Source organism: Oncorhynchus gorbuscha, unplaced genomic scaffold, assembly GCF_021184085.1.
Source record: "Oncorhynchus gorbuscha isolate QuinsamMale2020 ecotype Even-year unplaced genomic scaffold, OgorEven_v1.0 Un_scaffold_2707, whole genome shotgun sequence".
Lineage (NCBI taxonomy): Eukaryota > Metazoa > Chordata > Actinopteri > Salmoniformes > Salmonidae > Oncorhynchus > Oncorhynchus gorbuscha.
The window spans coordinates 46,925-68,234 of NW_025747142.1; the positions used below are offsets into that span (position 1 = coordinate 46,925).

The following is a 21,310-nucleotide window of genomic DNA, read 5'->3' on the forward strand; positions in this document are numbered from 1 at the left end:
TCTGGGGAGAGAGAGGAGGGGGGCCCTGCCTCTAAAATGAGTCTCTCTGGGGAGAGAGAGGAGGGGGGCCCTGCCTCTAAAATGAGTCTCTCTGGGGAGAGAAAGGAGGGGGGCCCTGCCTCTAAAATGAGTGTCTCTGGGGAGAGAGGGGAGGGGGGCCCTGCCTCTAAAAGGAGTCTCTCTGGGGAACATGACACCAAAGCTAAGAGGTGAGATGACACATTTTTATATCATTATTATGAATTTATTTCCAAAATGTTCACATTTGTGTTTTAATCAGAAATGGTTGCTTATGGGTTCCTTCAATATTACTGTTCTCAGATTTTTAACTAATAGATTTTAGATGGGCATATATATATATTCACGTAGTTATCTTCATTAAGATGAAAGCACTTACTGTAAATCACTCTGGATAAGAGCATCTGCTAAATCAGGGGTCTGTGGAGGTACTGCAGGGGTTCTCAATCCGGGGTCTGTGGAGGTACTGCAGGGGTTCTCAATCCGGGGTCTGTAGAGGTACTGCAGGGGTTCTCAATCCGGGGTCTGTGGAGGTACTGCAGGGGTTCTCAATCCGGGGTCTGTAGAGGTACTGCAGGGGTTCTCAATCCGGGGTCTTTGGAGGTACTGCAGGGGTTCTCAATCCGGGGTCTGTGGATGTACTGCAGGGGTTCTCAATCCGGGGTCTGTAGAGGTACTGCAGGGGTTCCTCAGCATCCTGACTGTACTCGTTGCAATGTTAGACATTTGATAGAATTGTCACATGACACGACCACTTTGCCTTTTCTTAATTATTGACTAATAAAATGGATTTTTTTTTAACCAATTCTGATCGTTGTTACAAGCAGAATTTGGGATTATTAGGATTCTTTTTTAACAACGTGATGTTGCGCTCCAAATGGATAACTTGAAATAACATGATGTAGATAATTAAATCATCAAAAGAAAAACGTGTTTATTATTATTCACTCTTAGAACAGAAGGTTCCTTATAAAACAGGGCTTCTATCACTTCCTTCAATATGGAACCACTAAAAGTTTTGTATATTTTTGGTTCAGTGAAGAAGAACCTCTAGAGTTCAACAAAAGGTTCATGTTTTGAGGATGTGAATCCAGCAGCCCTCCAGTGGTCAGATCAAGTCCGCCTGTTTTTTCCAGCGCCCGGGATTCAAACCAGCCACCTTTAGGCTGGGTGAAACCCTGAGTTAATCTTGGGGAATAAACATGAGTTAATCTGACAAAATGAAGAAAAATGCTATGCAGACATACATGGTATCACTTGTTATACATAATTATTTTACATACATAAGGGAAGATTTTGGCAGTACCTGTATGGTTAGTGAGAAAGTCCATATTGCAAATGTACGGTCCCTTACTAGACGTCCGAAATCGTTTGTAAAATTCGCGGACGGCGTCGGGCCGAGCGGCGGGGCCGGACCTACCAGGAAGTCATCAAATGAACTTTGTCGGACATTCGGTTTCCGTTTTACAAAAATAATAAGATTTAGGTCATTTTTCCGATGTCCCGGAAATTCCCACAAGAGGGCATAAGCAATCATATTGCTATTGGACAAAACATCACGATTCACGACGGGGCCTTATCTCGAAAACTGAAAATATTTAGAAGCCGAAACTCGGTGAGCGTAGGGGCGGTATAATGCGCAGTTGGCCCCGAACAAGATGGCGTCTAGGCCTCAACAGTTTTTGAGTTATGGCCATTTATCTGGGATTAAAGGTCCAAAATGAAAATAGAGAAATTATTTTTCCACTTCACGTCAAAGTCAAGGAGCCTCCGGTGTCAATAAAAAAAGAACCAGCCATTTATCTATCGTCATTTAAGAGAAATCGTACAACGACACCTTGGTGATGTTCACGGATAGGTGTTTTTTTTTCAACGGTTACAGATCCAGTTGCACGGTGTTCTTACGAATCTTTTTAAAGTGTGCTGCGGAGCTCTGCGAGATTTCTGTGATTTTCTATGATTTTCTGAAATAACACACACTCACTAAACCCTCCGTAAATAACTCAGTTCTTAACGTAAAGACTTAAAACTCAGGATTCTGTAAAGGCATACCCCAATCATGATATGAGTTTATTTATAGCTTCCTGTGCCAACCGGAAGTGCCTTTAATGGTGTCACAGTGGCAGTTTCCATGGGTTAAAAAGGTCAGACCTTTTCAAAACTTCATATGTGTGACTAGGTAACCCTCATGAACTGTAAATCAGTCATTTCTCCCAGCAGATGTCAAAGAAAAGCTCTCACACGCACACACAGCAAGGATGGAGTGAAAAAGTGCGGTTCTCAAAGACACAGAGAGCAGGCAATGGCATAAACATAATGTCTAGGCCGTGCCGAGTTCAACGAGATATCCCGCTTGACCGTAGCTCGCTCGGTCTGAGCGCAGCGACCATTAGAAAAGTAGGCCCAAAATGAAGCCTGCCCCACAACGTCATTTGCTTTTGGGTGACAGTGAGAGAACCGTTAGGGTGAGAAGCACAATTCGACCTCAGGTATGTTCCTAAGGTCCTTCCGATCCGTGCAAGCCTAACGTTGACCGTGTGGCATTAACCCTTAATAGTTAAAAGAAGGTGTTTACTTCAAAGAGTTTGCATTGACTTCTCTCCCATAGGAATACATTGCCTTTACCCCTAAATTCAACCTGAAGTCTATATGGGTTATGAATGCCGTATGAACCTGTCTTTGGTAACAGTCCATCAGGCCAGTATGAGGTCTACCTGTGTTGATTCTAAGCTTCCTGGACCAACCGGAAGTGGTTAAAATCACCCTAAAAGTGTTTTTCCATTACCTGCCGGCAGTTTGATAGACAGTGCATTCAACCCTGTGTAAATCAGTCAATTCTTAACGTAAGGACTTAAAACTCAGGATTCTGTAAAGGCATAGCCCAGTGAGGATATGTGTTGACTTATAGCTTCCTGTGCCAACCGGAAGTGCCTTAATTGGTGTCTCAGGGGCTGTTTCGAGGGGTTAAAAAGTCAGATCTGTCCAAAACTTCATATGTGTGATTAGGCAACCCCCATGAACTGTAAATCAGTCATTTTTCCCATAAAATTTCAAAGGAAAAACTAAATCACACAGACACACAACTTGGAAGGAGGGACGTATTGGGGTTTGTAGAGACAGACAGTGCCTCCAATAGTTAGCTTTGTTTGAGCTAAAAAAGAACCGTCAGACCTAGAGTTCCGAAACTTTAAAATCCTGTTCTAGACCTCAGGTCGATAGTGCGTGGTGAGTTACGTGGCTCTAGACGGTTCTCGGACCGAGAAACAGCTTCGTACATTTGCAATGACTTCAATTCATTTTGACCATTACGAAAATGGCGACATTTAGAAATGTCTCAGAGACACAAGACTAGGTGCATTGCGACCGTCTCGGCCCATATAGACAGTCCCCAACGTTTCTGTCCGATAGCTCATTCAAGGACCCCGTAGCAAGTCATGGAAAAAGTGGATTTTCAGCACCAATTAGGGTTTTGCTCGGACACCAAATGACCGATCGAGCCGAAACTTGGGATTCGGGGTCGCCTCAGCTAGGCCTACACGTAACATAAGAAATGGACCCGCAGCTAGAACGTAACTACGTGTTTTATGTTTTTTTATGGTTTGAACCAAAGGCGTTGTGAATTCTGGGCCAGCTCTGAAGTATGTGATAGTTGGCTACTAAACAGGTTGGAAAAAGTGGGTTTAGTGTCAGTTTGTATCAGTTTGGTGTCAGAATGATATCTAATTGACTGATGGACGGTGACTTGCTGGTGACTCTTGTCCATTTGCAATATGTTTAAACAGTGAGGTACCATCACCAAAAGTGACATTCTGAAATCAACCCTAACGAGCCATTGAGATGAACCAGAATCACTGCCCAGCCATCCCGAGTTCATCGGGCAAGTCAATTTCACATTCCTGCAGGATTTTTATAGCATGACAAATTCGTGATGGTACCTGCCCATTGAACCATATTGCAAATGCACAGTGACTTTGCAAAAGTGAGAAAACATAAACAAATGGACATGATGAAATCAACACAACGAGTGATGGAAATGTACAACTATCACTGCCCGGCCATCCTGTGTTCCCATAGCAAGCATTAATATCAGAATGACCGGTAAATGCATTTACAAGCATATTTTTTGGGGGGTTACCAGGTGCCTATTTTCAATCACCAGTTGCACAACATGCGTATCCATCAGAATATTTTAAACAGTCCATAAAGCACTCAGGACGGACCCCATAGATAGAGGGCCGTAGTAGGGTACTCCCATAGCGGGCATGGACAATAGGCGTCCCGGTAAATGCATTTACAACCATATTTTTATTTTTGGGTTACCAGTTGCACAACAATGCACGTGCATTTGCAATATGATTCTATAGTGAAAAAACATCACCTAATGTTCATGATGAAATCAACACAACGAGTGATGGAAAGGAACAACTATCACTGCCAGGCCATCCTGTGTTCATCAGGCCAGTCAATTTCACATTCCTGCAGGATTTTTATAGCATGACAAATTCGTGATGGTACCTGCCCATTGAACCATATTGCAAATGCACAGTGACTTTGCAAAAGTGAGAAAGCATAAACAAATGGACATGATGAAATCAACACAACGAGTGATGGAAAGGTACAACTCTCACTGCTCGGCCATCCTGTGTTCATCAGGCCAGTCAATTTTGCATTTTTGAGCATGTCAAATTTCATATGGTAAATGCACATTGAAACATATTGCAAATGCACGTTCACTTACAATATGATTCTATAGTGAAAAAACATCACCTAATGGACATGATGAAATCAACACAACGAGTGATGGAAATGTACAACTATCACTGCTTGGCCATCCTGTGTTCATCAGACCAGTCAATTTTGCATTTTTGAGCATGTCAAATTTCATATGGTAAATGCACATTGAAACATATTGCAAATGCACGTGCACTTACAATATGATTCTATAGTGAAAAAACATCACCTAATGTTCATGATGAAATCAACACAACGAGTGATGGAAATGTACAACTATCACTGCTCGGCCATCCTGTGTTCATCAGACCAGTCAATTTTGCATTTTTGAGCATGTCAAATTTCATATGGTAAATGCACATTGAAACATATTGCAAATGCACGTACACTTACAATATGATTCTATAGTGAAAAAACATCACCTAATGGACATGATGAAATCAACACAACGAGTGATGGAAATGTACAACTATCACTGTTCGGCCATCCTGTGTTCATCAGACCAGTCAATTTAGCATTTTTGAGCATGTCAAATTTCATATGGTAAATGCACATTGAAACATATTGCAAATGCACGTGCACTTACAATATGATTATATAGTGAAAAACATCACCTAATGGACATGATGAAATCAACACAACGAGTGATGGAAATGTACAACTATCACTGCTCGGCCATCCTGTGTTCATCAGACCAGTCAATTTTGCATTTTTGAGCAAGGTCAAATTTCATATGGTAAATGCACATTGAAACATATTGCAAATGCACGTGCACTTACAATATGATTCTATAGTGAAAAAACATCACCTAACGGAGATGATGAAATCAACACAACGAGTGATCGAAATGTACAACTATCACTGCTCGGCCATCCTGTGTTCATCAGACCAGTCAATTTTGCATTTTTGAGCAAGGTCAAATTTCATATGGTAAATGCACATTGAAACATATTGCAAATGCCCGAGCATTTGCAATATGATTCTATAGTGAAAAAACATCACAAAATGGACATGATGAAGTCAATATAACGAGCGATGGAAAGGAGCAACTATCACTGTCAGGCCATCCCGAGTTCATCTGGCCAGTCAATTTTGCATTTCTGCAGGATTTTTGAGCATGTCAAATTTCATATAGTAATTGTCCATTGAACCATATTGCAAATGCACGTGCACTTGCAATATGATTATATAGTGAAAAACCATCACAAAATGGACATGATGAAGTCAACACAACGAGTGATGGAAAGGAACAACTATCACTGCCCGGCCATCCCGAGTTCATCAGGCCAGTCAATTTTGCATTTCTGCAGGATTTTGAGCATGTCAAATTTCTTATGGCATTTGGCCCACAAAAAAATTCCTTATGCACAATTAAAAAAAAATATTTAAAAAATATGATAATAAAATTGGACAAAAGTATATTCATACAGTTCTTACACATGTGTAATTGACAAAAAAAATCGAAAGAATTTCGAAAAACGGTCCAGAAAGCACTGTTTTAAGGGTGTGTGAAGTTTTTTACAAAATTTTGACATTTTTGACTTTTGACTCTTGACTTCCTATGAAATCATATTGAAATTGAACAAAACATATTCCTTATGCGCATGTAAAAAAAAAATTATGATAATAAAATTGGACAATAGTATATTCATACAGTTCTTACACATGTGTAATTGACAAAAAAATCGAAAGAATTTCGAAAAACGGTCCAGAAAGCACATTTTTTTAAGGGTGTGTGAATTTTTTTACAAAATTTTGACATTTTTGACTTTTGACTTTTGACTTCCTATGAAATGATATTGAAATTGGACAAAACATATTCCTTATGCGCATGTAAAAAATAAATAATTATATGATAATCAAATTGGACAAAAGTATATTCATACAGTTCTTACACATGTGTAATTGACAAAAAAAATCGAAAGAATTTCGAAAAACGGTCCAGAAAGCACTTTTTTAAGGGGTGATAAGTTTTTGACAAAAAAATCATTTTTTTCAAAATTTTACTTTTGGACGTTGACTTGGGTTACATTTCCAATATGAAAAACCCCGGTGGAGCGGATTCGCGTTCCCCCTGTTGAATTTTTAAAGTGTTACAACTGGCAATTGCCATATGGCATTTGCAATACACTTTGCATGAATCAACGCTCGAATTGTGTGGTATTGGCCAATGTGTATATGGTTTGTCCGATGCCAATGACTTGCCATTCATTTTTGTCCAATACAGGGGGTATTCCCTTACATAAATTATTGCCAAAAGCACAAGACATACTGTTGCATGTAGGTCTATATTATTTATGGGTTGATTACATAGAAATATAAAACATTATTTTAACTACTACAAAGCAATTACATGTGGTGCAGGAACCACTGACTCACTGCATTATTCTATAGTATTATCAAGACACCTGCTGTTAACTCTTAACTACTTAGGACACCTGCTGTTAACTATTAACTACTTAGGACACCTGCTGTTAACTCTTAACTACTTAGGACACCTGCTGTTACCTCTTAACTACTTAGGACAGCTGCTGTTAACTCTTAACTACTTAGGACACCTGCTGTTAACTCTTAACTACTTAGGACAGCTCACCAGGTGTCCTAAATATCTACGACCCACCCACTTATACCCATAAGTGTAAAATGTCTTTATTCTCAGCACTTATACGACCAATTTTCTACTCTGAGACACTTTGGCGATATGGACCCAGATATCAACATAATGTTATAAAAAGACATAGAATGTTTGTTTTACATAATAATCCAAAATGAATATTACTAATGTAACCCACTGTAAAGACCTGGTTTAGTTGATTGTGTTGCACTGTTCATGTCCGCATGTTCTGGAACTGTCCGCATCCCCGTATTTCTTATACCCTGCACATTGACTCAGTACTGGTTCTCCTTATAGTCTCATTATTACCTCAACTACCTGGTACCCTGCACATTGACTCAGTACTGGTACTCCTTATAGTCTCATTATTACCTCAACTACCTGGTACCCTGCACATTGACTCAGTACTGGTACTCCTTATAGTCTCATTATTACCTCAACTACCTGGTACCCTGCACATTGACTCAGTACTGGTAGTCCTTATAGCCTCATTATTACCTCAACTACCTGGTACCCTGCACATTGGGCGGCAGCGTAGCCTAGTGGTTAGAGCGTTGGACTAGTAACCGAACTTTAAGGTTGAGAGTTCAAACCCCCGACCTGACAAAGGTACAATTCTGTCGTTCTGCCCCTGAACAGGCATTTAACCCACTGTTCACAAGCCGTCATTGAAAATAGGAATATGTTCTTAACTGACTTGCCTGGTTAAATAAAGGTAAAATTTAAAAATTAAAAAACATTGACTCAGTACTGGTACTCCTTATAGTATCATTATTACTTCACCATGCCTCTGTGGCGGACCTCAACTACCTAGTGCCCTGCACATTGACTCAGTACTGGTTCTCCTTATAGTCTCATTATTACCTCAACTACCTGGTACCCTGCACATTGACTCAGTACTGGTTCTCCTTATAGCCTCATTACTACCTCAACTACCTGGTACCCTGCACTTCAACTACATGCACATTGACTCAGTACTGAACATACATACATCCCCGTACAGAACTGTTCTCGTACCCCATACAGAACTGTCCTCATCCCCGTACAGAACTGTCCTCGTCCCCGCACAGAACTGTCCGCGTCCCCGTACAGAACTGTCCTCGTCCCCGTACAGAACTGTCCTCGTCCCCGTTACAGAACTGTCCTCGTCCCCGCCACAGAACTGTCTGCGTCCCCGTACAGAACTGTCCTCATCCCCGTACAGAACTGTCTCGATTCCCCGTACAGAACTGTCCGCGTCCCCGTGGACACAGAACTGTCCTCGTCCCCGTACAGAACTGTCCTTGTCCCCCGTACAGAACTGTCCTCTCCCCGTACAGAACTGTCTGCGTCCCCGTACAGAACTGTCCTCATCCCCATACAGAACTGTCCTCATCCCCGTACAGATCTGTCCTCGTCCCCGTAACAGAACTGTCCTCTGCCCGTACAGAACTGTCCTCATCTCTGTACAGAACTGTTCTCATCCCCGTACACAACTGTTCTCATCCCCGTACAGAACTGTCCGCGTCCCTCGTAGACAGAACTGTCCGCGTCCCCGTACAGAACTGTCCTCGTCCCCGTTACAGAACTGTCCTCGTCCCCGTACAGAACTGTCCTCGTCCCCGTACAGAACTGTCCTCGTCCCCGTACAGAACTGTCCTCGTCCCCGTACAGAATTGTCCGCGTCCACGTTCAGTGTGGCGCCAAGGAGATTGTCTGGTTACGCGCAGAGTGGACTGAGGTGATCTTGGGGAATAACGATGGAGTTTGTTACAGTGTTGAGACAGTTTACTGTTCAATTAGCTTTTTTCGTTACGGTGAGCTCGGTAATCTAGCTAGTTACTCTACCAGCAGCATCCTAGTTACCATAGCTACCACTACATCATCACCGGCATTTCTTGTGGACAGATGGAGCGCTTAGCCCCCCAGTGGTTGTTTCTTCCACCTGTTAAATCCCGGTGAGGCTTCTCCCTCTCTCGTTGCCGGATGCTGGCTACCTCTGTCCGGTTCTCCTCTCTTCACTAGATGGACGGTAACTTTAGTGTTTAAACCCTCTGTATCCAAGACCAAACTTTTGAATATTATTTTCAGGGCGCCTCAATAGCAGGTATTGAACCCCGGGTAAATAATCACTAGTCAGAACCTCAACCTCAGTATACATTCATTATAAAAATCATCTTAATATCTGATATTGTGAGTAAACAACCTCGCGAGTGCATCTTCCAGCCCTCTAATAAATTACATCATTCAACCTTCCCGGTTAGTAAATTTACCTCAACATGCCCCCGGAGAAGGCAGAGTAACGACACCAGCCTTTTAGCGGGGCTGACAGACTGACTACAACGCCGAGTCGAGTTGCTTAATGATAAATTAATCTCGTCACTGCTTGTGCTCGTCTAGAAGTCAGTTCTATTTGTGACGCAATTCGCGCTGCATCTCCTCATTGATTTATAGAAGCAGGTACCCTCATGTAGCAAAAAATAAACATAACCTATTAACATAAACATAACTTCTTTAAACAATAAAAGCTCATTTACTAACATTTCTGAAAATTGATAAATATAAATATCTGAATATGAATTTAAAGCGTTATGGAATGAAACTCTTCTTATGTTTCCCCATCTGAGCTCAGAGTAGATGAGAGATGTAATGTTTGTCTCTGTTGTGTTGAAGACCAATCAAGCAGGAGAGACCAGCCTCCCCTGTTCCCAGCTGTGTGTCCATGAAGAGTGACAAGGTCTATGGAACATCCTATAGAGTTTAGAGAGGGAGACTTTTCTTCTGAACAAAGGTAAGAAGAACTCATGGGTCCTGGTCAGTGAGATAAACAACACTGTCTCTAGTCATTTCTCCTCCCAATTTCCCATTTATTGTTGTTGTTTTCATAATCCATAGGCTCATCCTTTTGTCCATTTTCATAGTCCTAAAGCAATATTAAACAAACACATCATTCACTCTGTGTGTGTGTGTGTGTGTGTGTGTGTGTGTGTGTGTGTGTGTGTGTGTGTGTGTGTGTGTGTGTGTGTGTGTGTGTGTGTGTGTGTGTGTGTGTGTGTGTGTGTGTGTGTGTGTGTGTGTGTGTGTGTGTGTGTGTGTGTGTGTGTGTGTGTGTGTGTGTGTGTGTGTGTACCTGTACTCCCTGGATGAGGAGATGTAATCTCATGTTTTGTCCACAGAAACCAACAGGAGAGATCAGAGTCAGAGATTCTCAGTGGTCAGTCTTCCCAGAGTCATCAAACAGACCTGGCCTCCATATTCAGTGTATGTGGTCCTGTTGTGTACATTTGTTTTTGTTTACCTCAAGTAAAGTTGATCTGTCATTCATCATTCATTAATGTGTTAATGAGAAAGAATTTAAATCTCTTGCTTAATTTATTTATTTGATTTATTTCAGTTGCTTGAAGAGAAAATTATGACATTTGTGAGGAACGAGCTGAAGATGTTCAAGAGGATTCTTAGTCCAGAACTCCCAGAAGGCTTTGAGAGTCAGAAGCAGGATAAGGAAGTGGTGGATGCTGAAGATGAGCAGCAGGAGAGCAGTGCCAGAGAGGGGGCTCTGAAGATCACACTGCACATCCTGAGGAAAATGAACCAGAAGGAGCTTGCTGACACACTGGAGAAATGTAAGATCTGTCTGCCTCATGTTGAATGATGTTTTATAACATTTAAAAGCTTGTCGTGAAAATTTCCTTAATTACCAAATGATGAGAGAGCAAATCACACGAGTCAGAGTTATGCTTAATCTTTACCTTTAATAATAATTAAGCTTTTGCAATAGCATTTTGACTTTCAACATGTCAGTATCTCTAATGAAAAGTTGAGAGTCCCTTACACAATGGCAAATGGGATCCTTTATAGCAAAGATCCACCCCTCCTAGACGATATGACAAAACACAGGTCTTAGGAACTTACAAAGAAAAACCTTACTTCAGAGAGAATATCCCCTAGTCAGACAGAGTGGGCTATAAATTATCGTTCAGTTTGGTCTCCTAAACAAAGCTCTTATCTCGTCCTTGGTACAAAATTGCCATTACCCCCACTCTATGATATATATCAAATTGTCATTTAGAACCAATTCTAAATACAACCAATCAGAGGACAAACTCACAGAGAGGAGAGTGACCCTATAGGTCAACAAAGAGGGAGCATAGAATGATTCCAGACACTGTCACCCTTCTTTCCCCGATGAGAAATGTAGAGAGTCACTGCCACACCGAAAAGATATGTTTACACATGATGTCCCCTTGACCTCTCCCTCTCTGCGGCCCATGCAACTTAGTCCTGACATAGAACAGATAACTGCCAGTGGCCACCACTATAGTGGTAACCAAATACATTCTTATGAGAAATAACTATATCATGAAAATAACACATCTTATCTATGTTACTCAACTAATTCTGATAATTCCACAACAAGCTGTAGCTAAAGTACAGCGAAAGTAGCTGTGTAACTCAATGATATTGTAGCAGCCTTAACACAACACCTAGTGACCTCATCAAGTAGCAGCAGGGATGTGTTGTGTTGATTCATTTAGAGAGAGAGAGAACATTAATAATACCATCAATAATATCAATAATTATATAATCAGTCACACCAGTCTGTAATGCATTATGAAAACATTTACACATTTATACAGTCAGTTAAGAGAATAAATTATTATAATGTACAACTTTATAACAGTCCATCAATACTGTAGACATTAAAACAGACGTAATATTAATATCCTCTGTGTTATTTCTTCATTCAGATGAGCTTGCTGTTATTTGCCAACGTGAAATCAAATCTAATCTAAAGAAGAAGTTTCAATGTGTATTTGAGGGGATCGCTAAACAAGGAAACCCAACACTTCTCAATAAGATCTACACAGAGCTCTACATCACAGAGGGTGGAACAGGAGAGGTCAATAATGAACATGAGCTGAGACAGATTGAGACAACAACCAGGAAACAAGCAAGACCAGAGACTGCAATCAAATGTAACGACATCTTCAAACCCTTAACTGGACAAGACAAACTTATCAGAACTGTGCTGACAAAGGGAGTCGCTGGCATTGGAAAAACAGTCTCTGTGCAGAAGTTCATTCTGGACTGGGCTGAAGGAAAAGCAAATCAGGATGTCCAATTTGTGTTTTCATTCCCTTTCCGGGAGCTGAATTTGATGAAAGGGGACAAACACACTTTGATTGAACTTCTCAATCACTTCTCAATGGAAACCAAACAATCAAGAATCTCCATCTACAACAAGTACAAAGTTCTGTTCATATTTGATGGTCTGGATGAGTGCCGACTGCCCCTAGACTTCCAGAAGAACAAGATCTGTTGGGACGTCACAGAGTCAACCTCAGTGGATGTTCTGCTGACAAATCTCATCAAGGGAAATCTGCTTCCCTCTGCTCTCCTCTGGATAACTACCCGACCTGCAGCAGCCAATAAGATCCCTTCAGGATGTGTTGACCAGGTGACAGAGGTACGAGGGTTCAATGACCCACAGAAGGATGAGTACTTCAGGAAGAGATTCAGGGATGACGACCTGGCCAGCAGAATCATCTCACACATAAAGACATCAAGAACACTCCACATCATGTGCCACATTCCAGTCTTCTGTTGGATTTCTGCAACAGTCCTTGAACACATGCTGAAACATAAGAGAGAAGAGATGCCCAAGACACTGACTGAGATGTACACACACCTTGCTGTGTTTCATACCAAACAGAAGACTGAAAAGTATCTTGGGAAAGAAGAGACAGGTCCACACTGGAATAAAGAGAGCATTATGTCACTTGGAAAACTGGCTTTTCAACAGCTTGTGAAGGGCAATCTGATTTTCTATGAAGAAGACCTGAAAGAGTCTGGCATTGATGTCAATGAAGCCTCAGTCTACTCAGGATTGTGCACACAGCTCTTTAAAGAGGAATGTGGGCTGTACCAGGACAAGGTGTACTGCTTTGTTCATCTGAGCATTCAGGAGTTTCTGGCTGCTGTATATGTGTTCCTCTCATTCATCAACAACACTGAGAATCTAATATACAAACCGCAAACAAAGTCCAGGATCTTTTCTTCGCTGTTCAGAGACAAGCCTGAAGTTACTTTCTATAAGAGTGCTGTGGATAAAGCCTTACAAAGTGAGACGGGAAACCTGGACCTTTTCCTCCGCTTCCTTCTGGGCCTCTCACTGGAGTCCAATCAGAAGCACTTACGAGGTCTACTGACAAAGACAAGAAGCAGCTCACAGAGCCATGAAGAGACAGTCAAGTACATCAAGGAGAAGATCAGGGAGAATCCCTCTCCAGAGAGGAGCATCAATCTGTTCCACTGTCTGAATGAACTGAATGACCATTCTCTTGTGGAGGAGATCCAAAGCTACCTGAGATCAGGAAGTCTCTCAGAACCCAACCTGTCACCTGCACAGTGGTCAGCTCTGGTCTTTGTGTTGCTGACTTCAGAAAAGGAGCTGGATGTGTTTGACCTGAAGAAATACTCCAGATCAGAGGAAGGTCTTCTGAGGCTGCTGCCAGTGGTCAAAGCCTCCAGAGCTGTTCTGTGAGTAAATAAAATGACATATAAGAACTAATCATCAGGAAGAAAGATTCAGTTAGAGAAAAATATGTAATATAATATGTATATAATATTATATTGAATAACATATTCAATAAATTAATGGATTTTCACATTAGTATAACAATATGACCATACAATTCTAGGAGACGGAAGATGAATCAATATCTTGTTTGAGAGAATAAACCAAATGCATCTGCCATTGTCCTTCGACACTACTGGTGTTACATTGTGTGTTTGTGAAGTCATGATGATCTCTTTGTCAGGCTGTCAGGCTGTGGAGTTACAGAGGAAGGCTGTGCTTCTCTGGTCTCAGCTCTGAGGTCAAACCCCTCACACCTGAGAGAGCTGGATCTGAGTAACAATGACCTGAAGGATTCAGGAGTGAAGCTGCTCTCTGCTGGACTGGGGAATCCCCACTGTAAACTGGAGACTCTGAGGTCAGTATTCCTGTAGTTGGTCAACAAGTGATAACTGTTCACCAGATCTATACATGTTTCTATATTTCATTTGAAAAAGTCACAATTACATGATGATCTCTTTGCAGGCTGTCAGGCTGTGGAGTCACAGAGGAAGGCTGTGCTTCTCTGGTCTCAGCTCTGAAGTCAAACCCCTCACACCTGAGAGAGCTGGACCTGAGTAACAATGACCTGAAGGATTCAGGAGTGAAGCTGCTCTCTGCTGGACTGGGGAATCCCCACTGTAAACTGGAGACTCTGAGGTCAGTATTCCTGTAGTTGGTCAACAAGTGATAACTGTTCACCAGATCCACATGTGTTTACCAGACACACATAGTCCACACCATACAGTGGGGCAAAAAAGTATTTAGTCAGCCACCAATTGTGCAAGTTCTCCCACTTAAAAAGATGAGAGAGGCCTGTAATTTTCATCATAGGTACACTTCAAATATGACAGACAAAATGAGAAAAAGAATTCTCCAGAAAATCACATTGTAGGATTTCTAATTAATTTATTTGCAAATTATGGTGGAAAATAAGTATCTTTTTAGAGAACTTGCACAATTGGTGGCTGACTAAATATTTTTTTGCCCCACTGTATGTGTTTGGAGAGTGAAGCTTACAGTTTTAAATTTGGTGCTATTCTCCAGCATTTTGAATGTGAGAGAATGTTTCATATTAGGAGACAGTACAGAATGTCACCTTTTACTTGAGGTTAATGGTGAGAGGTTAGTATGTTTTATTGTAGCCCCTGTTATTGGTTAAGGTTGAGAGGTTAGTATGTTTTATTGTAGCCCCTGTTATTGGTTAAGGTTGAGAGGTTAGTATGTTTTATTGTAGCCTCTGTTATTGGTAATGGTGAGAGGTTAGCATGTTTTGTTGTAGTCTGTTATTGGTAATGGTGAGAGGTTAGCATGTTTTGTTGTAGTCTGTTATTGGTAATGGTGAGAGGTTAGCATGTTTTGTTGTAGTCTCTGTTATTGGTAATGGTGAGAGGTTAGCATGTTTTGTTGTAGTCTCTGTTATTGGTAATGGTGAGAGGTTAGCATGTTTTGTTGTAGTCTCTGTTATTGGTAATGGTGAGAGGTTAGCATGTTTTGTTGTAGTCTCTGTTATTGGTAATGGTGAGAGGTTAGCATGTTTTGTTGTAGTCTCTGTTATTGGTAATGGTGAGAGGCTAGCATGTTTTGTTGTAGCCTCTGTTATTGGTAATGGTGAGAGGCTAGCATGTTTTGTTGTAGTCTCTGTTATTGGTAATGGTGAGAGGTTAGCATGTTTTGTTGTAGTCTCTGTTATTGGTAATGGTGAGAGGTTAGCATGTTTTGTTGTAATCTGTTATTGGTAATGGTGAGAGGTTAGCATGCTTTGTTGTAGCCTCTGTAACTTTCTCACTCATTATTATTCATGATTCATTTAATGATCTTTCTCAATGATGGCATCATCACAGGCTTGATGTAGTCATTGTGTTCAAGGAATATGGGACCAAATACTAAACTTTTGACTAATTTAATACACTATAAGTGAATTGGTCAGAATACTTATAACTTACTTCTTCAAATGGGGGACTAGATACATAAAGTGCTTCATTTCTAAACGGTGAAACAGATATGTATTAAAATACCCTCAAATAAAAGGTGACATTATAAACTGTCACCTCATATGAAACATTTGATCTCAAATCCAAAATGTTGGAGAACAGAGCCACATTTAAAATGTTAGCTTCACTGTCAAAATAGATATGGTGTGGACTGTATACTCAATACAATCTAAATCTGATTCCTCACTGTCAAAATAGATATGGTGTGGACTGTATACTCAATACAATCTAAATCTGATTCCTCACTGTCTAAATAGATATGGTGTGGACTGTATACTCAATACAATCTAAATCTGATTCCTCACTGTCAAAATAGATATGGTGTGGACTGTATACTCAATACAATCTAAATCTGATTCCTCACTGTCTAAATAGATATGGTGTGGACTGTATACTCAATACAATCTAAATCTGATACCTCACTGTCTAAATAGATATGGTGTGGACTGTATACTCAATACAATCTAAATCTGATACCTCACTGTCTAAATAGATATGGTGTGGACTGTATACTCAATACAATCTAAATCTGATTCCTCACTGTCAAAATAGATATGGTGGGACTAGATACATCTAAATCTGATTCCTCACTGTCAAAATAGATATTTGGACTGTATACTCTATACAATCTAAATCTGATAACTGTCTAAATAGATATGGTGTGGACTGTATACTCAATACAATCTAAATCTGATTCCTCACTGTCAAAATAGATATGGTGTGGACTGTATACTCAATACAATCTAAATCTGATTCCTCACTGTCAAAATAGATATGGTGTGGACATTATAAACTAAATCTGATTCCTCACTGTCTAAATAGAAACATTTGATCTAAATCTGATACCTCACTGTCTAAATAGATATGTGTGGACTGTATACTCAATACAACTAAAGATTCCTCACTGTCTAAATAGATATGTGTGGACTGTATACTCAATACAATCTAAATCTGATACCTCACTGTCTAAATAGATATGGTGTGGACTGTATACTCAATACAATCTAAATCTGATTCCTCACTGTCAAAATAGATATGGTGTGGACTGTATACTCAATACAATCTAAATCTGATTCCTCACTGTCTAAATAGATATGGTGTGGACTGTATACTCAATACAATCTAAATCTGATTCCTCACTGTCTAAATAGATATGGTGTGGACTGTATACTCAATACAATCTAAATCTGATTCCTCACTGTCTAAATAGATATGGTGTGGACTGTATACTCAATACAATCTAAATCTGATTCCTCACTGTCAAAATAGATATGGTGTGGACTGTATACTCAATACAATCTAAATCTGATTCCTCACTGTCTAAATAGATATGGTGTGGACTGTATACTCAATACAATCTAAATCTGATACCTCACTGTCTAAATAGATATGGTGTGGACTGTATACTCAATACAATCTAAATCTGATTCCTCACTGTCTAAATAGATATGGTGTGGACTGTATACTCAATACAATCTAAATCTGATTCCTCACTGTCTGTCTTTTGACTGATGCTGCTTTTAAACTGGTCTGGTCAGTCTACTCACATATTCGTACTATATATGTCTTTCTCTACAAGCAATACTTTGATCATTTATAATAATGACACGTTAATTTATTAATAGATATGTCAGCTTTCAGGACACTGATATATCTGAATATGTTGAACAAATATATACTGCCACTATTTTCACCACCAAAGAATATCAGTGTGATTTTAATATGATTTGAATCTTTGCAGGCTGTCAGGCTGTGGAGTCACAGAGGAAGGCTGTGCTTCTCTGGTCTCAGCTCTGAGGTCAAACCCCTCACACCTGAGAGAGCTGGACCTGAGCTACAATCACCCAGGAGACTCAGGAGTCAGACTGCTCTCTGCTGGACTGGAGGATCCACACTGCAGACTGGAGAAACTCAAGTATGTAGAGGGTTTATGTCAATGTTCATATCAGACATGTTTGACTTATCAGGCTAGTTAAGACAAACATTCTGACCACCACTTGGACAAAGGTATATGCTCTGTGTGTGTGTGTCCAGTGTGTGTGTGTCCTGTGTGTGTGTCCTGTGTGTGTCCATTGTGTTTGGCCATTGTGTGTGTCCTTTCAAACACACACTGGCATACTTTACACACGCACACACTGGACACACTGGCAAGACACCCTCACTGAACACACACTTAACACACACTGGACACACTGGCAAGAAACACTCACTAAACAAACACTTAACACACACTGGACACACTGGCAAGACACACTCACTGAACATTCACACTGGACACACATAGGACACCAACAGGACACACACACACACACACACACACACACACACACACACACACACACACACACACACACACACACACACACACACACACACACACACTGGACACACATACCGACGGCACACACACACACACACACACACACACACACACACACACACACACACACACACACACACACACAAACACACACACACACACACACACACACACACACACACACTGGACACACATAGGACACCAACAGGACACACACACACACACACACACACACACACACACACACACACACACACACACACACACACACACACACACACACACACACACACACACACACACACACACACACACACACACACTGGACACACATAGGACACCAACAGGACACACACACACACTGGACACACATAGGACAACAACAGGACACACACACACACACACACACACGCACGCACGCACGCACGCACGCACACACACACACACACACACACACACACACACACACACACACACACACACACACACACACTGGACACAATATGTTGCTCATTACCTTCCACAGCAATAATCGTTTCACCACAGGGGTGTTGTGTTTAACTAACTAAATATATTAAATATTCTGTTAATTTCACATATCAATCACAATTAAAGGTTCATTTTCCTTTTTCATGTACATTCTACTTGTGAAATAAACAGTGTGTTTATGAAATCATGATGATCTCTTTGTCAGGCTGTCAGGCTGTCTAGTCACAGAGGAAGGCTGTGCTTCTCTGGTCTCAGCTCTGAGGTCAAATCCCTCACACCTGAGAGAGCTGGATCTGAGTAACAATCACCCAGGAGACTCAGGAGTCAGACTGCTCTCTGCTGGACTGGAGGATCCACACTGCAGACTGGAGAAACTCAAGTATGTAGAGGGTTTATGTCAATGTTCATATCAGACATGTTGGACTTATCAGGCTGGTTAAGACAAACATTCTGACCACCACTTGGACAAAGTTGTATGCTGTGTGTGTGTGTGTCCAGTGTGTGTGTGTCCAGTGTGTGTGTGTCCAGTGTGTGTGTGTGTGTCCTGTGTGTGTCCATTGTGTTAGGCCATTGTGTGTGTCCTTTCAAACACATTGGCATACTTTACACACGCACACACTGGACACACTGGCAAGACACACTCACTAAACACACACTTAACACACACTGGACACACTGGCAAGACACACTCACTAAACACATACTTAACACACACTGGCAAGACACACTCACTGAACATTCACACTGTACACACATAGGACACCAACAGGACACACACACACACACACACACACACACACACACACACACACACACACACACACACACACACACACACACACACACACACACACACACACACACACACACACACACACACACACACACAACACACACACACACACACACACACACACAACACACACACACACACACACACACACACACACACACACACACACACACACACACACACACACACACACACACACACACACACACTGGACACACATAGGACACCAACAGGACACACACACACACACACACACACACACACACACACACACACACACACACACACACACACACACACACACACACACACACACACACACACACACACACACACACACACACACACACACACACACACACACACACACACACACACACACACACACACACACACTGGACACAATATGTTGCTCATTACCTTCCACAGCAATAATCGTTTCACCACAGGGGTGTTGTGCTTAACTAACTGGATATTCAATGTAAATTTTCACAAATCAATCACAATTAAAGGTTAATTGTCCTTCTACATGTACATTCTACTTGTGAAATTAACAGTGTGTTTGTGAAGTCATGATGATCTCTTTGTCAGGCTGTCAGGCTGTGGAGTTACAGAGGAAGGCTGTGCTTCTCTGGTCTCAGCTCTGAGGTCAAACCCCTCACACCTGAGAGAGCTGGATCTGAGTAACAATGACCTGAAGGATTCAGGAGTGAAGCTGCTCTCTCCTGGACTGGGGAATCCCCACTGTAAACTGGAGACTCTGAGGTCAGTATTCCTGTAGTTGGTCAACAAGTGATAACTGTTCACCAGATCCACATGTGTTTACCAGACACACATAGTCCACACCATATGTGTTTGGACAGTGAAGCTTACAGTTTTAAATGTGGTGCTTTGCTCCAGCATTTTGGATTTGAGATATAATGTTTCATATTAGATGACAGTACAGAATGTCACCTTATATTGGTAATGGTGAGAGGTTAGCATGTTTTGTTGTAGTCTCTGTTATTGGTAATGGTGAGAGGTTAGCATGTTTTGTTGTAGCCTCTGTTATTGGTAATGGTGAGAGGTTAGCATGTTTTGTTGTAGCCTCTGTTATTGATAATGGTGAGAGGTTAGCATGTTTTGTTGTAGTCTCTGTTATTGGTAATGGTGAGAGGTTAGCATGTTTTGTTGTAGCCTCTGTTATTGGTAATGGTGAGAGGTTAGCATGTTTTGTTGTAGCCTCTGTTATTGGTAATGGTGAGAGGTTAGCATGTTCTATAGTAGTCTCTGTAACTTTCTCACTCATTATTATTAATGATTTTTCTTAATCATGGATCCTCAGGGTGAATTTAATAGTGTTTAAAAACATGTTATCTACTCAATTATAAATAAAATGACTTCAGTCATCACCCACCATTTTATTATTGGGCAAAACATAACCCAAAACTCATCCAAAACAAACTGCAAAAGCAATCAAGGAGTTTGAGTCACAGGCTTGATGTAGTCGTTGTGTTCAAGGAATATCAGAATTTCAGACAAATACTAAACCTTTGACTACTTTAATACACTGAGTGAATTAATTGGTCAGAAATCTTATGACCTCTTCAAATAGGGGGACTAGATACATAAAGTGCTTTTATTTTCTAAATGGTGAAACAGATATGTATTAAAAATATCCTCAAATAAAAGGTGTGGAGTCACAGAGGAAGGCTGTGCTTCTCTGCTCTCAGCTTTGAGGTCAAACCCCTCACACCTGAGAGAGCTGGATCTGAGT

At 41.0% G+C, this 21,310-nt stretch overlaps 1 protein-coding gene across 5 annotated transcripts; it reads left to right on the plus strand.

Annotated features, from left to right (window-relative positions):
• The first annotated feature begins 36 nt into the window (after positions 1 to 36).
• On the plus strand, positions 37 to 20,459 carry LOC124026372 (NACHT, LRR and PYD domains-containing protein 12-like). 5 transcript variants are annotated; one of them, XM_046339395.1, is made up of 10 exons: positions 38 to 209; positions 10,016 to 10,133; positions 10,519 to 10,603; positions 10,737 to 10,965; positions 12,091 to 13,882; positions 14,164 to 14,337; positions 14,445 to 14,618; positions 17,694 to 17,867; positions 18,967 to 19,140; positions 20,146 to 20,350. In XM_046339395.1, the coding sequence occupies exons 2-10, from the start codon at positions 10,084 to 10,086 to the stop codon at positions 20,333 to 20,335; spliced, it is 3,042 nt and encodes a 1,013-aa protein (XP_046195351.1). In that variant the 5' UTR covers positions 38 to 209; positions 10,016 to 10,083; the 3' UTR covers positions 20,336 to 20,350. The 5 variants fall into 5 exon arrangements, with proteins under 5 accessions (XP_046195353.1, XP_046195354.1, XP_046195355.1 ...); XM_046339397.1 differs by lacking the exon at positions 14,164 to 14,337 and having other exon boundaries at positions 37 to 209; XM_046339396.1 differs by lacking the exon at positions 17,694 to 17,867.
• The last annotated feature ends 851 nt before the right edge of the window (positions 20,460 to 21,310 follow it).